This window comes from Micropterus salmoides, unplaced genomic scaffold (genome assembly GCF_014851395.1).
Source record: "Micropterus salmoides isolate LMB-PRFRI ecotype aquatic unplaced genomic scaffold, ASM1485139v1 Ms_hic_scaffold_12, whole genome shotgun sequence".
Lineage (NCBI taxonomy): Eukaryota > Metazoa > Chordata > Actinopteri > Centrarchiformes > Centrarchidae > Micropterus > Micropterus salmoides.
In genome coordinates, this window is record NW_024040263.1 from 370,254 (window position 1) to 385,354 (window position 15,101).

Sequence of the window (15,101 nt, forward strand, 5' to 3'; positions counted from 1 at the left end):
TGTGCAAATAGAATAGACAACAGGTGGAAATTATAGGTAATTAGCAAGACACCCCAATAAAGAAGTGGTTCTGCAGGTGGTGACCACAGACCACTTCTCAGTTCCTATGCTTCCTGGCTGATGTTTTGGTCACCTTTGAATGCTGGCGGTGCTTTCACTCTAGTGGTAGCATGAGACGGAGTCTACAACCCACACAAGTGGCTCAGGTAGTGCAGCTCATCCAGGATGGCACATCAATGCGAGCTGCGGCAAGAAGGTTTGCTGTGTCTGTCAGCGTAGTGTCCAGAGCATGGAGGCGCTACAGGAGACAGGCCAGTACATCAGGAGACGTGGAGGAGGCCGTAGGAGGGCAACAACCCAGCAGCAGGACCGCTACCTCCGCCTTTGTGCAAGGAGGAGCAGGAGGAGCACTGCCAGAGCCCTGCAAAATGACCTCCAGCAGGCCACAAATGTGCATGTGTCTGCTCAAACGGTCAGAAACAGACTCCATGAGGGTGGTACGAGGGCCCGACGTCCACAGGTGGGGGTTGTGCTTACAACACCGTGCAGGACGTTTGGCATTTGCCAGAGAACACCAAGATTGGCAAATTCGCCACTGGCGAGCATGCCCAGGCGTTGTAGGGAGGTTATACAGGCACGTGGAGGCCACACACACTTCTGAGCCTCATTTTGACTTGTTTTAAGGACATTACATCAAAGTTGGATCGGCCTGTAGTGTGGTTTTCCACTGTGATTTTGAGTGTGACTCCAAATCCAGACCTCCATGGGTTGATAAATTTGATTTCCATTGATAATTTTTGTGTGATTTTGTTGTCAGCACATTCAACGATGTAAAGAAAGGAGTATTTAAGGAGATTATTTCATTCATTCAGATCTAGGATGTGTTATTTTAGTGTTCCCTTTTATTATTTTGAGCAGTGTATCAATATATGCCTTAATTTGTAGGAGCACAGTAATACCATTATCTTACACATAATGCAATTTTTTTTAAACCCCAGAAACCAAGGCCTTGAAGTGAACAGGTTAAACTGATTGTTTCTTGTCAAATGCAGAAAGTAACAAAAAGTAGTGTTTTTGCAGTACATTGTATACTTGCTACTACACTTCGGGTTATTAATGTTGTGGGTCTTACACTAGCCATCCCCTTTACAATCATCATGACAGAAAGGTACAAACTAATCTGCACAGCTTCTTGCTCCCACAATGATTTATCTATTCACAGAGACTGTACTTCCACAAGCATCATTTAATATAGCCTACTTAGGCTATCACACAGGATGAAACTGAGCATGTATTCATTTTCAGAGGACAATGTTGCCCAATCATCATCATCAGCCACGGGCGATAATAATCAGAAATCAATAAACAGTTAGACAAAACCTCATAATGGATTTTAAAATATAACAAATAATGAATACGATAAAACATATACTAAAAAGAAGGAAAACATTAAGAAGAAAATGAAGCTTTTAAAAGAATAGGATATAAGTGAAAAAAATAAATTAAAATAAGGCAGTGTTCTATTTTTTTTATGTGCGTTCTCCTTAATGAATGGTGAATTAAAAAGGAATTTTAAAACATCTGTAAGAAAGTGTGTTTGTGCAATTTGGACGAACAGCGTCTGTCAGACAGCGTTGAGGGTATACAACACATGCGCGATGATGGGCTGGATGACATTGCGGAAGGGCTGAATCCTGACTCCTCCTCTTCACAATAACTCACAAAGCTTCCTCAAAATCAGCAACAGAGTCACCTGGCGGATCTGAAGCCGCCCGAGTTCAGGGAAGGTCCCGCTTCTGAGATGGCCCAGGCGAATATCTCAGTGACGGAGAACCAGTTCAGGTGTCCGGTCTGCCTGGAGATCCTGAAGGACCCGGTGTCCACCCCCTGCGGACACACCTACTGCATGTCGTGCATCAACAACTACTGGGACCAGGCGAATTCGGGACAGTTCAGATGCCCCCAGTGCCGGGAGACGTTTAGCCCTCGGCCGGTGCTGCGGAGGAACACGGTGCTCGCCGAGGTCGTCGACAAACTCAAGCTGAGCGAAATGATCACGGCGCCGGAGCTGTACATGGGGGGAGTCGGGGAAGTACCGTGCGACTTCTGCCCGGTGGAGAGCAAGCTTAGGGCGGGTAAGTCGTGCCTAGTTTGCCTGGCGTCCTTCTGCGAGCTCCACGTCCTGCCGCACCGGGAGGTTGGCACGCTGCGGCGGCACAAGCTAGTGGCCGCGGTGGAGTGTCTGGCGGAGCGGCTGTGCGCCCAGCACCGCCTGGGTCTGGAGCCCGCGGGGGGAGACTCAGACGCTGAGGCCGCGGTGGAGTGGATCGGGGACTGCCCGCTGTGCGAGGCGGACCAGGAGGAAGTGCATAACGTGGACGCGCAGAGAGCCAGGCGACAGGTAGAGACACACACTTGAGGTGTCAGGATATTACGGATGTAGAAGTTTATCCTACTATTGGTTCCCAAAGATTCTGACCCTGAGTTCTCTTAAAATAGCCTATTGATAAACACAGTTACTAATGTCATGATGCACAGATAATTTAGAGCAAAGGCTCTCAGACTCTTAACATAAGTCATTCTCAAACGGCTAAATCTGTAAGCCTTACATTTAGGCTAGAGCTTTTAGAGGATCCCTACCAGAATAAAAGACTTTAGACCAGTGGCTCTCAAATGTTTTCTCTGTTGTTCCCAAAGATAACAAACCCCACTCATAACCTGCAGTTGTTTATTACTTACTGTGTCCCCAAAATAACTTCTTCAAACAAACTGACATGGCCAATAAATTAATTTGATCGAATTTATTCTAATCTTGTAAGTTAGTGTTTAGTTGCTGCTTCTGCCTTTAAACCTTTAGTAGATGCAGAGTGAGTGTGTGTGTGTGTGTGTGTGTGTGTGTAAAGGTTCCAAACAGAGAGAAATAAAGTCAACTTTGCCGTTATCATTTGGATTAAAGAAAACATACGGTCACTTATAGCAGAAGTAGGCAGAGGTGAAATCATAAAAGGGTTTACAATACAAATAGTTAGTCGATAAAAATAAATCTAGAACGTAGTGAAAATGCTCCTACCAAATACCTGAATGGCTACACCTTTGTCTTATTGTCCAATAACTGTCTGTGTCTCTGTCAGCTTCAGCTCCAGGAGTCTCAGAGGATGGTTCAGGGGAGGACACGGAGTGGAGAGAGAGAGTTGGAGGAGTTTCAACAAAACTTGGAGTCCCTCAAGGTGACACACACACACACACCAACAAGGCTTCCAAGAACTAACAAATTATTTATGTCAAGTTGTGAATTACCGATTGTTAACACCACTATTTAGGCCTGTGATATCGGCTTAATTGATTCACTGAGAAATCAGCTGGTGCACCTTTAATAAACATGGAACATACTAACTGTTGGGGGGCAACTTTATATTATAAAGTTTGTGTAATATAGTATATAGTCTGTGTATGTCTCTGATGAAGCTCTGAGCAATTAATTTTATAATAATGATGCTGGTCTCTGCAACTAATTAAACTTTATTAATGATAATGATGATGAACTTTATTTGCCCCTTCCATAATGTAGATCAAAGTGCTTTACATCAAATTGTATTACATTTGCAAATTCCAGCTGCAATCTGGCTGCCGGAGCTGATCGCGGCCATTCTAGACAATGTTTGTGATTCCACCAATACGTTTGAGGCGCAGCCCAGAAGCGGCTATCCACTCTGCTTTGTGGAGAATAAGCAGCTAGTATTTTAATGGAAGCTGCAGCAATCTGCACAAAACCGAACTGGACAGGAAGTCAGACACAGAACACTGTGTGCAGACTCCTGGTCACATATATCAACAATAAACACAATTAGACAAAAAATAAACCATTTAGCTATACCATTGTGATCAATAGTTGTGATCTCAACATTGAGCAAAGTAATTAATGCAAGTTATGCAGCCATAATATGATGCAGTGTATACAGTAGTGCTGCATGGTGTGCGCTATGTAAAGCACATAAGATGAAGAGTTGCATAATTAGACTTGACGTGACAATAACACAACTGTCCGTGCACAACACACACAACCTCCCCTCTAATATCAGGCTCACACATTCTCCTCTCTCTGTCTCTGTCTCACACACAAGCACTCAGCCTCACAGGAGCTGTTACATCAGTTTCCATTGCAAATCTAATTTAAGTTCCACTTTCTATGCCACTCCTTCCAGGAAAGCCTTTTCTTCTCCATCCCCTTTGCATCATCTCCATCCATCCAGCTTGTGGCTGCTTTAGCTTCTTGGAAAACCGCTGTATTGGCTCACTAAAACATCAGATTGAATCGTCTTGTGCACTGCTCAGATGGTGGAAGTTCATTTCTGGCCACAGCTAAAAGAAATTACAATCCAGATAACCTGCATAAAGTTTTTATGCTTTTATGTTTTTTTTTTTTTTGTTATGTGCCCAAAAAAGGCCCGCCAAATCATACCATCCATGATATATCAGTATAATGTTTTAATGTGACCAAAAAATTAATATCCTGATAAGGGCAATAATCAAACTTGTTGATGTGATGACATACCATTAAACACTGCTACAACAACGCCTCAAGCAGAAGTTGAGTACGGGGAGAGCCAAATGTCCCGCGAGGAGGATTATGAGTTCAAAAATATTTTTCAGTATTTTGTCATATCATTATTGCAGAAATGCCCTGAAATATCATGATATTTTATGACTATTTTAGGGCCATATTGCCCACCTCTATTGCTACACATGTTTTACTTTAGGAAATGAAATGAAACACGCGTCATGGTAAAATTACATTAAATGACGACCATACTCCCTTAATCTGACATGATTCCTGTTGGACGATGGTGGAGCGGGACATAACACATCACTCTAAACTTTAAAAATATCAGATATTATTGATAAGATATTGTTGAGATGTATGAGTTCTTCAGAAGATTTGAGGGCTAGGGAAAAAAAGGACAAACACAAACCCGTGCGAGTTTTTTCTTTTCTGTGTACATTGGCAGATGCGGTTGTTATTAAAGATTCACCATTTCTTAGAGAGTGACCGTTTCCTAGAATTTTTGGTTACGTGTTTACTTTGTTCTACTCTAACTAGTCTTGTGTTCTACCGTGTGTTTGTGTGTGTGTGTGTGTGTGTTTCAGGTGTCAGTGTCAACTGTTTTGGAGGACAGTGAAGCTCTGTTTGCAGACATGGCACTCCGCCTGGAGAAAACCAAGGCAGAGGTGAGGAGCAGCAACTACAAGTATTAGCTCTAATGTTACCAGCAGCTGAAGTAGCCTGTGAAGCAGTACAAGTTAAAATAGTTCCTGTATTCCTGTATTAAACAATTTGTTCAATGCTAACAATATAGTCATTCATACATCTTAGTTAAAATGACATCGGTTGCTCAGATCTATCTGATACGCTAGTTTAATTTGACAGAAAATCCCAGTTTCAGCTTCTCAGAAAGAAACCCTCGCACTGAAAACTGAAATCCAGTGGAACAGAAGCAAACACAGAAGTGGCCTAGGATTTCTTTAATAAATAAAAGTATTTTATTTTATAACTGCATACTGTGATAGGCTAGTTTAAAAAAAAAAAGAAAAAAAATACAGTTTAAGAAGGGGTGCTCCAAAGCTAATCGTTCCAAAAAGTAATGTCATTACACAGCTGGCAGTACTGAGCCACTGAAATCTAAATACACATACAGTGACAGAAATGTTTGGAATCTGTGTGTGAGTTAATGATGGTAGTGTTGCAACAATGTTAATGTAATCTTTCACTGTAGTTAACACAACTTTAAGCATTTGAAAAAGACTATAAAGTGGCATTTTGACCATATTCTACAAAATTCATTATCTTTCACTGATACGCTGCTATGTGTAGCAGTACACACTTCTTTTTACACTCTTATCATATCTGTAGGTCAGAATCATTTCTTACTTGGCACATTACCGCTGCACTCGTGGTACTAAAAGGCACCTCGGATCAGAACATCTACTTGTGTGCCCCAGGTTCGAGCGAGGCTGGAGGCGAAGGAGCGAGCTGTGGTTGGGAGAGCCGAACGAGACATGGAGATGCTGGAGAAAGACCTGGAGGAGCTGAGGAGGAGAGACAAAGAGATCAGCCAGCTTCTGCAATCTGATGACAATGCCCATTTCATACAGGTGAGATGGAAAAAGAGGGTGGATATGTTTATTTATTTTATTTTTTTGTCAGGGTTGCAGTCAGTCTACAGAAACACATTTCCCTCTTATTGGCTACCATCCAATAAGTCCACAGGGAACTTTGTTAGTCTTGAATTGCATTCTTTTGTTTTTTCGAAATCGTTACAGCTAACTGGTCAGAAATGCTGAATCAGAGCTAAATGAAGCTGAAAAATTATATTCCAATAATATTAGATAGAAAATAAAATTTTACCAAGTGAATTTTATTAATTTCTAAAGTAAGCTAATTTGTTGGTGAGGTCAGTGTTTTGTGAGTAAGTGTGGAGGGGAAATGGATTAATTAACAGCTGCATGTCTAAACTGATAAAGTTACATCAAGCTGACAGCACACATCAGGACTCATTATCTCTTGAGAGGTTTTCTCTCCAATACACAGTCACAACACATTAGCAGTGGTGAAATGCAACTAAGTACATTTACTCAATTTCTGTGCACAAGTATAATTTTGAGGTAATTGTTTTTTACTTGAGTATTACCTTTTATGCTACTTATGAAATACAATCTATTGTTAAATATTAAACATGTGGCTGCCAACCTCTGTGGCGTGTCCAGTTGGAAACCCCTTGTCATGTTTCAAATGTCATAGAGTTGTTAACAGTTCCAACAAGGAGACTTTTCAGATGTTTTCCTTTTAATAACAGATCTAATTATCCAACATTTCACAAAAAACAAAGCTGTAATGGTGAAATGCAACATTGATGTATCAGTATTAACAATCTAATAATTTCATATACATATATAATAGTATATCAGTCACAGGGGCCATTTTTCTGATACTTTCAAGGTGCAATGTGTAAGATTTGACAAGAATTTTAATTTAAAACTCAAAAAATGAACTAACCTTATGAACAGAATGTGAAGAAGTAACTGTCTTTTTTGCAGAGATGTCTACTGAAGCTAACATACTAACCAGCTAGCCCTGGCCTCTCCTGGGTGCTCTACTTTGTACCTCAAGAGGCAATACATTGGTTCATTTAGCTGACGCGTTTATCCAAAGCGGACTTACAATTGCTAGGTCACACACTGGTGGATGTGTAAGTGGGGGATTGAACCCGGATCTCTCACACCATAGGCACGTTTTATCCACTGCTCCATCACCACCCCACATAGAATAGTATGGCTCAGCTCGGTTAGCTGTGTTTGGTCCTGATCCAGTATTTATACATTGGTATTGGTACTTTTACTTAAGTAAATGATTTGAACACTTCTTCCACCAGTGCACATTAGCAAGTCTTGCGTTTAATATTCACCCCCTTAGGTCTAATGCATCCTGGAGGCCATTAGAACTTACCAGAGTGCGTACTGAGACATGCCCAGAGAGATTCATTTGTAGATGAATGATGGAGGATGAATGGATGAGAGGAGATAATGAGTCCGCAGTGACCAGAGGAAAAAGACAGCACCTGCTTAAGTGCTATTTTCAAATTCAATAGTACAAGGAATTAAGGAGGCAGGGAGGGCGGGCTGTAGATGCTGTATTTTCCACTCTCTTTATCAACCCAGGCAGCTCCCTTGCTGTGCGTCCCTCTCACCACCGCTCGGCACTCCAGATCCGTCAGCCTTCCCACAGAGGCTTTCAGTGGCGCCAGGAGAGTACTGTGCCACCTCCGCAGCCGCATGGAGGAAGTCTGCAGGGAGGAGGTGGACAAGATCAGCCGCACAGGTACAGCTGATGACCCAAAGACAGGAAGATGGTCAACAAGGATGATGTGATATACTGAATACTAATGTGTGCTGAATACTCAAATGAGCAGGTGCTCGCTCCTACTGCAAATTTTATATTTGAGTGAATACCATTTAAATATTGCAATAGATTTTGCTATACGAAGTGCCAAATGTGTGCTCATTTTAATAATATGATTACGTCTCTCTTCCAGTCAATGAGAACTACGTGTCTGGTGGAGAGTGTGTAAAAGGTAAGCACAAGAAACATCCAAATGCAGACACCCTCTGTGACAGTGTCAGTTCTGCAGTGACCCATTTTTTCCAGGCTGCAGGTTTTGACATGACATTTAACGCTGCAAGGGACAGGGGACATGTTAATTATTCATGCTGAAGACGACAGAGCGATGTCTGATACAACACACTCTGGCTCATATCCAGCACTGCTCTGTTCCAATCAGTTCACTTTAGTTTAATTGGAAGCAATCAAATTCAGTAAATGAGTTTAAATTATTTAGTTTTTAAGTGTTTCAGTGACAGCCACAGAAGCTGTACTGTAGAGCCACTGTTCGAGTAAAAGGTTATATGACGTAACTAGGCTAAAAAGTGAGATGAATGGTGAACTGAAAATGTTTCTGTTCTCACTTTGGCCATATTATGTTATGGTAGACAATAATACATATTTCCAAAAAACTTCGATGTGGTCATGATAATTTGGTAGAAAATAGTTCTCAATGAAAACTGTTAACAGGTCATTGTTAATATTGGAATTGTCAAGTTAAAAACAAAATAAAATACCATTCATATCCATTGTATTGGGGAGGTGGCAGAAATCTCTGTGTGGAGAACTCCAAACCGCAGCATATACAACCTACACTATCAGCACGGCAACATACCACTGAGGGTAAGTGGAAAAATGTGGGGTATTGGGTAAATTTTTGGTGAACTGTTTTTTCTCTTTTTTAGCTTGCTAACTAATTTAAGTTAGCTTAGTTTTATGCTAAGCTAACTGTTCATTGGCCCCAGCTTCATGTTGAACAGACCGATATTAAAGTGGTATAGTGTAGGATGTTGTGAAGTGGGAAGAGTTATTTTGCGCGCCCCTTGTTCTGAAAGTAAAAGTCCCATTTATTTTCCCTATGGACAATGTTATGTGACTTGCAGTTGCAGCAGTTGGGTGGAAACTCCTAGTTGCTCCAGAGGCGTGCAAACTCTGACATATATAGCAATTGTAAGTCACTTTGGATAAAAGCGACAGCTAAATGAATGATAATATAAGTAACAGAGGATATTGATTAAAGAAAAAAATTAAATGGGAGCACAGAATGTGGAAAAACACCTCCAAAACCAACGGCCCTAACTAATACCTATATTGATCTTATCATCAGACACTCCGTGAATAAACATATTTCCCAAAATGCCGTACTGTTCCTTTAATGATAAAGCCACTTTTTGTAGGATTTAAACAGTTCCATACTTTGGCTCCATCTCGTGGTAATTTCAAGAACGTGAGATAAATGAGCTAAAAGCAACACATTAATTAGTCTTTTGTCTAGTTTTTCCACAAATAAAATCTTGTGCGACCGAAATTATTCAATGCTACTCACAAGGTCTACATGTAGTGACTTTATTATTTGGTACTAAAGCTACATGCACAAATGCCTGTAAAGCATCATTATTTCCCCTCTGTGTGGGTTCTCTAACTGTAACTTTGTTCGTTCCTTCCTATTTTGCTATTCATACATATTTCTTAGGTGTTCTCCATTTCTGTCTAACTCCTGCTCTCTTCGTTCTTGTTTTCTGCCTTTTTATTTCCCCTTATTGTCTTTTGTTTGTCTCACCCACTTTGCCACTCTCTCAATCCTGTTGAATGAATTTATTACATTCCATTTATTTTGATTATATGGACAAAAGTATTAAATACTAGTTTCTCTGTGTCTTTCTCTCATGTGTCCCTTATCAGCAGTGCCGATGTCGTTCCCTCTGTCCTCTTTGTCTCTGCAACCGGCAGATCAGAGGATGAGGGCAGTTTTCCTCAGGTGTAAGTACCATGTCTATCCTCCACCCCCTCCACTTTTTGTCCCTTTCTCCTTCCTTCCCTCTCCGCATCACTTCTCTCTCTCTGGTGCACCCATTCAGCATGACCTTTATGCATGTCATTCCCCATCTTGCCCTCCTTTTCTTTCTTCTTTCCATGCTTGTAGTTCAGATAATGAGAGTCCTGCTGGGAAATCTGAGACCCCAGTCTGGATCCTCATCAATGCTGGAAGGCAGTCATACTGTATTTATGACATCCAGGTTTGTCATTAAGACCAGTGCCTTCTCTCGACAGAAACAAGGCAGCTGACAAGATGACAGCGTACCATCACTTTGTTAGGCATTAATAATTCATTTGGTCAGAGGTGGATTAGGTCTGTGTGTGTCATTTATTCCCTCTGTGCCAAAATGTCAACTGAAGCACTGTCCCAATCAACTCTGAACTCTGAAACCTCTAACAGTGGCAGAGTAAAGATGAGAAACAGGAAAGAAGTCAAGTCTCTCTGGCTGAATATCATGGTCATTTTGTTTGGGGCTGTCTAAATCTCAATTCATGCCTCATAAGCTTTTCTCTTTCTTCTCGGTTTCCTTCCCTCCAGTTTTATGTCGTCTGTCCTTGGACCGTGACACCGCCCACCCTACTCTGGTTCTCCTGGAGGGGCCCCAGGGTGCCCACTGTGGCGAGGAGCCCCAATCCTACCCGCCTCACCCCCAGCGCTTTGATTCAGTGGCCCAGGTCCTGTGCAGGGAGGGCCAGTTTGGCGGTGCCAACTACTGGGAGGTAGAGTGGAGGGGCGGGGGATGGGTCGATATTGGCGTCACCTACCGAAGCATCGGACGCAAAGGTGGAGGAAAACCCTGCCTGCTGGGGCGCAACGAGAACTCTTGGCGGCTGAGGTGTACACACGCTGGATATGCAGCCTGGCATGACAACCGCAAGACCACAGTGGCTGCACCACCCTGCCCCAGAATCGGCGTGTTCCTGGAACGGCAGAAAGGAGCGTTGTCCTTCTACAGCGTGTCGGACACGGTGGTGCTCCTGCACACCTTTCGTTGCCCGTTCTCACAGCCGCTGTACCCGGCCTTCCGCCTGGACCTGGACTCCACCCTGCTCATCTGCCCCCATGAGGGAGGCAATGGAAACCCAACCTAACTTTGCCCCCATTCTCATCCAGGACCCTTTATTTAAATACTACAGGAAAGGGCTGTTCACTCTGCTTATGAATATGAACCATAAGAAATATTACTGAAGAGCAGCTGGTGCAGAAGGAACAACATCAGGAATCAAGCACTTTTCTTTTTACATGTTCTTACATGTCTTTTTGCATATTCTCTCCATCTGTGAGAGTCTTTCACAGACAGATATTTCTTTATAATTTTATAGAACATCCTCTTTGATTGTAAACCCCTATTTTTGGCTTGCTGCGTAACACACACTGTAGTTGAAATTTACATAACGTGCATTTTTCACAGCACACATTATGACTTGTCATAGTAGGAAAAGCAAAAAAGGTGTTACTAATAACACTGACAAATGCTCTGCTCTGTTCTAGTGTTACAGTAAGCCATGCCAGTATGATAGTGAGCCAGCAGACAAAATAGCAGGATGCTGAAACGGAAACAGCTAAATGGAATTTTAAGCTTTTCCTTCTGTTACATGTCAAAGTATTAATCCTGAAAGGTTTGTAAATCAAGTCACTTTAGCCTTTGCAATCTGTACAACAAACAACACCCTCTGTCCTTAGACCCTTGATCTGAATGAGGAAAAGCTTCCCAAAAAACAGAAAAAGAAACTCAGGAAGAGCAACAGAGGAGGGAACCCTCTCCCAGGACGGACAGGCACGCAATAGATGTTGCTATACAGAATACATTCACAACAGAGTCATAGTATATACGATTATGATGACAAAATGTTTACTGTATAACATAAGTGAAGAGAATGGATCCAGGAGGACAACTGAGCAGCCTCAGATGTTGTCCACTAACTGGGATCTGAATCACACCACCTCCTCTCCACCATAGAGACCTGGAAAGAGGACAGGCTACACAAACACAGAAGAGGAGAACACTATTCACACAGAGAGGAGAAACAAACAAACACACAGATGGATCCCAGCACAGAGAAGCCCGAGTGCAAGAGGGGGGAAGGAGGAGAGGCTAGGGAGATAGAAGGGAGGGGAGCGAGCGAGAGGCAGGCATGAACAGCTTGGTAGCTTTTAGGACAGAAATGCAGTCGATAAAAAAAACTGCAGTATGTATGTTAGTTGAATTCTCGTCAGCAGCATAAACATGGACTGTAAGCACTAATGTTAATAGATTCATTGAGACTGAGACCGACCCGCTGGAAGGAAAGTGGCTGGTACGAGGCCTGAAGTATAATATGATAAGTACTAATTGAGAGTTAAAGCAAAAAGATGAATTGAAATACATCTTATGGTTTGAAATCTGAAAAATAGGTGTTTTTATTCAATTTGCTGATCATTGTGGGACAATGTTTTTTATAATGAATCAAATACAAAGATACTAAAATTATTCACCCTGTTTGTGTTTAACATTGTTTTATTTGTACTAAAAAGTAGTTCTAAGTACATTTTTGTGAATTTGTACATTTGACAAGTATCAGGGCGTGGATTTTTTTTTTTTTAGCTCCCTACAATGACAGGCTGAATATCTAGTACCTGTGACTACTTGAATTCCTACAGCAAGATATTTTTCTGTATCAACTTCACTGCCATGTGACATGAGCAACCTCACACAGTTTTCATAATGACAATGTGTGACCTCAGCTTCAGCTTTAGACAAATTAAAGGCCATATTGTAGCACATGTTTTTCTTTGGGTCACTAGGCCATTTTTGGAGAAAATCTCTTTAAAGTAGAATACCATAGGTTAAAGAATTAGTTATGCTTATTTACTTTCTTGGAGATAGTTAAATTATGAGCTTTATACCACTCTCCTGTCTTTACTATTTCTTTAAGGCTACATTCAGGTCTTCATTCTCAATTTCAAATCTCATTTCTGTTTTTTGAGTACTATCAAGTCTTTGTCAGTATATAAGTAATATTCAGTGGATGATTACATGTTATAAGGCACCTCATACACACCATCATTGCCGTGGTTGTCTCCACTTTGCTAATGCTGTGTCAGGCAAGCCACACAATCCTATTATTATCTCATATCCAATCATATCTAATCAAGTCATATCTTATTATTACCTCATATCCATTCAGTCAAGATTGGATTTGAAAAAATGTGACTTGCTGTAACTTTAAACTGTTCACATGGATAAGAGAATGTCAGATGGGCGTGTAAATAAGAAACATCAGAACAAGATCTTGAACTACTTCCTGAACAGTTTCCTTGTAGCATTGCAAAGGACAAGGATTCACTTGCAACGTGATTTTCAAGTGTGCGAGTGACCTCACCTTCCATCTGAATGGATGCCATACTGTAGCCACAGTTTTTCTTGGATTATGGGGTTGCTTTTCTGTGCCTCATTGAAGTTTTGTTTTTGAATGGTGCTATTTCAGAGCATTATGATCATTTGACCGAGCACTGTGTGAGGGCTTTCAACCAAATTATTTGTGAAATGGAAATGTCATACAAAGATCAGCTACTTTAATTCCAAAGACACAACATCACACAGGTACAAAGAATCATTTTTCGAGGGCAAGTTGTAAACAGAACACGTATTACTACTAACAGAAAACCTGAAAAATACATCTGCTCTGCACAATACACTGATGGTTTCAACTCAAAGCAACTCTGTTAAATTATAATTCAGAATTTGCCAACCGTATCTCATCTGGCAGGTCAGTCCAAAGTAAGACTTTATTTTTTTTTGCCATGAAGTGCATTATTCCACAAGCTGTAGGACTGTAACATGAACTCAACTGCCCATGCTGGTTTGTAAAATGTTTCTTGTAGCATCTTGAACTTGTGTACTCGCTGTGCTTCAGTTATTGTTCCTTAATGTGACTGTAAAATGTGTTGTAATTGTCTGAGTGTTGCTTTTTCCAAGATGAGTTTATTCCACCTTGGCTCGCAATAAACTGATCCACGTAGGTCTGAACTGGCAGTCTGAGGCTATTTATGAAGTATACTGCCTTTGTTATGTACTTATGGCAGCATATCCAGTCATTGGTTGTAGTACGTAAAGTTTCTCATACAGTGTTTTTGTACAATAATGACATTTACAGTTTTTATTCTCCTTGTCGTAAAAATGCCTTAACTTACATTAAAAAAAAACAACAAACACAAACGAGCTTTAAAAAACTTTATCTTACTTTTTTTGTCATTTGGTAATTCAAATTTAAATGACAAAATGTATCTTTTTTCTTTGCATCCTTCTCTGAATACTTATCTGTGTTGTCCCACAGGGCTCTACTTTAATCCCCATCTTATTCTCCCTATACATGCTGAGAGTCATTCATGTTATCCACAGCCTACTGACTAGCCTACTTTTAAACCCCAATGACTTCAACAGTCTTGGGGATTGCAGTGTCCTAAGGCAGTGGTTCTCAAACTTTTTCATGTCAAGGACCCCTAAACTGACACAAATTAGACCACAGACCCCTATTTGATCAGATTTTGTCCCAGGGTGATTACAGAAAGTGTATGAAACCCATGACCAAAATAGTCATATGTTCTGTCATTGTGTTACTTATGGATGGAATTATAGTGAGTGGAATTTTTGCTGGTTACCCCATGGAACCCCCTCAAGGACCCCTGGGGCTCCCTGGACCCCACTTTAAGAACCACTGTCCTAAGGGAGTCAAAATGTGGAAGTGGTTAAGGGTATGCTCCATCATCATTAGGCTTCAAGACCAATTTAATACACCAGCTGGCTCCTCAAATGTGAGCATTTTTATTGCTTTATGTAGGTCTATATTTTTTATGCCTGTGGATTTTGTCCAGTGGGTAAACCATAACAAGAATGTGAAGAATTTACCTGGTAATTTAGCCAATACAAAAATGTATAGATCAATTGATAACAACAAAAAAATATCCTAGCATGCTAGTACATGATTATGTTATCAATAGCATTACAAGAGTGTTTCTGGTTTGGACTGGCAAGAATCCCTGGACTACGGATAACTCCAAAAATATGTACGTTTCAGGGGAACAGTTTATCTCCACCTACGGAGTGAGTCATGTTACTGCACACATACTCTTTGCCTTCAGTTTGCCTGT

At 41.2% G+C, this 15,101-nt stretch overlaps 1 protein-coding gene across 2 annotated transcripts; it reads left to right on the forward strand.

Annotated features, from left to right (window-relative positions):
- The first annotated feature begins 1,704 nt into the window (after positions 1 to 1,704).
- LOC119898585 (E3 ubiquitin/ISG15 ligase TRIM25-like) lies at positions 1,705 to 13,980 on the forward strand. Of its 2 annotated transcripts, XM_038712708.1 has the most exons (9): positions 1,705 to 2,401; positions 3,132 to 3,227; positions 5,146 to 5,226; positions 5,998 to 6,150; positions 7,714 to 7,873; positions 8,088 to 8,126; positions 8,696 to 8,776; positions 9,836 to 9,913; positions 10,509 to 13,980. In XM_038712708.1, exons 1-9 carry the CDS (start codon positions 1,802 to 1,804, stop codon positions 11,060 to 11,062), a joined length of 1,842 nt encoding a protein of 613 aa, XP_038568636.1. In that variant the 5' UTR covers positions 1,705 to 1,801; the 3' UTR covers positions 11,063 to 13,980. The 2 variants fall into 2 exon arrangements, with proteins under 2 accessions (XP_038568636.1, XP_038568637.1); XM_038712709.1 differs by lacking the exon at positions 8,696 to 8,776.
- The last annotated feature ends 1,121 nt before the right edge of the window (positions 13,981 to 15,101 follow it).

Excerpts from the sequence above, each read along its gene's own strand:
- LOC119898585 (XM_038712708.1), top strand. The coding sequence starts at position 1,802 with ATGGCCCAGGCGAATATCTCAGTGACGGAGAACCAGTTCAGGTGTCCG. Across the intron at positions 5,227-5,997 it reads TGGAGAAAACCAAGGCAGAG|GTTCGAGCGAGGCTGGAGGC; the intron begins GTGAGGAGCAGC and ends TGTGTGCCCCAG. Across the intron at positions 7,874-8,087 it reads GGACAAGATCAGCCGCACAG|TCAATGAGAACTACGTGTCT; the intron begins GTACAGCTGATG and ends TCTCTCTTCCAG.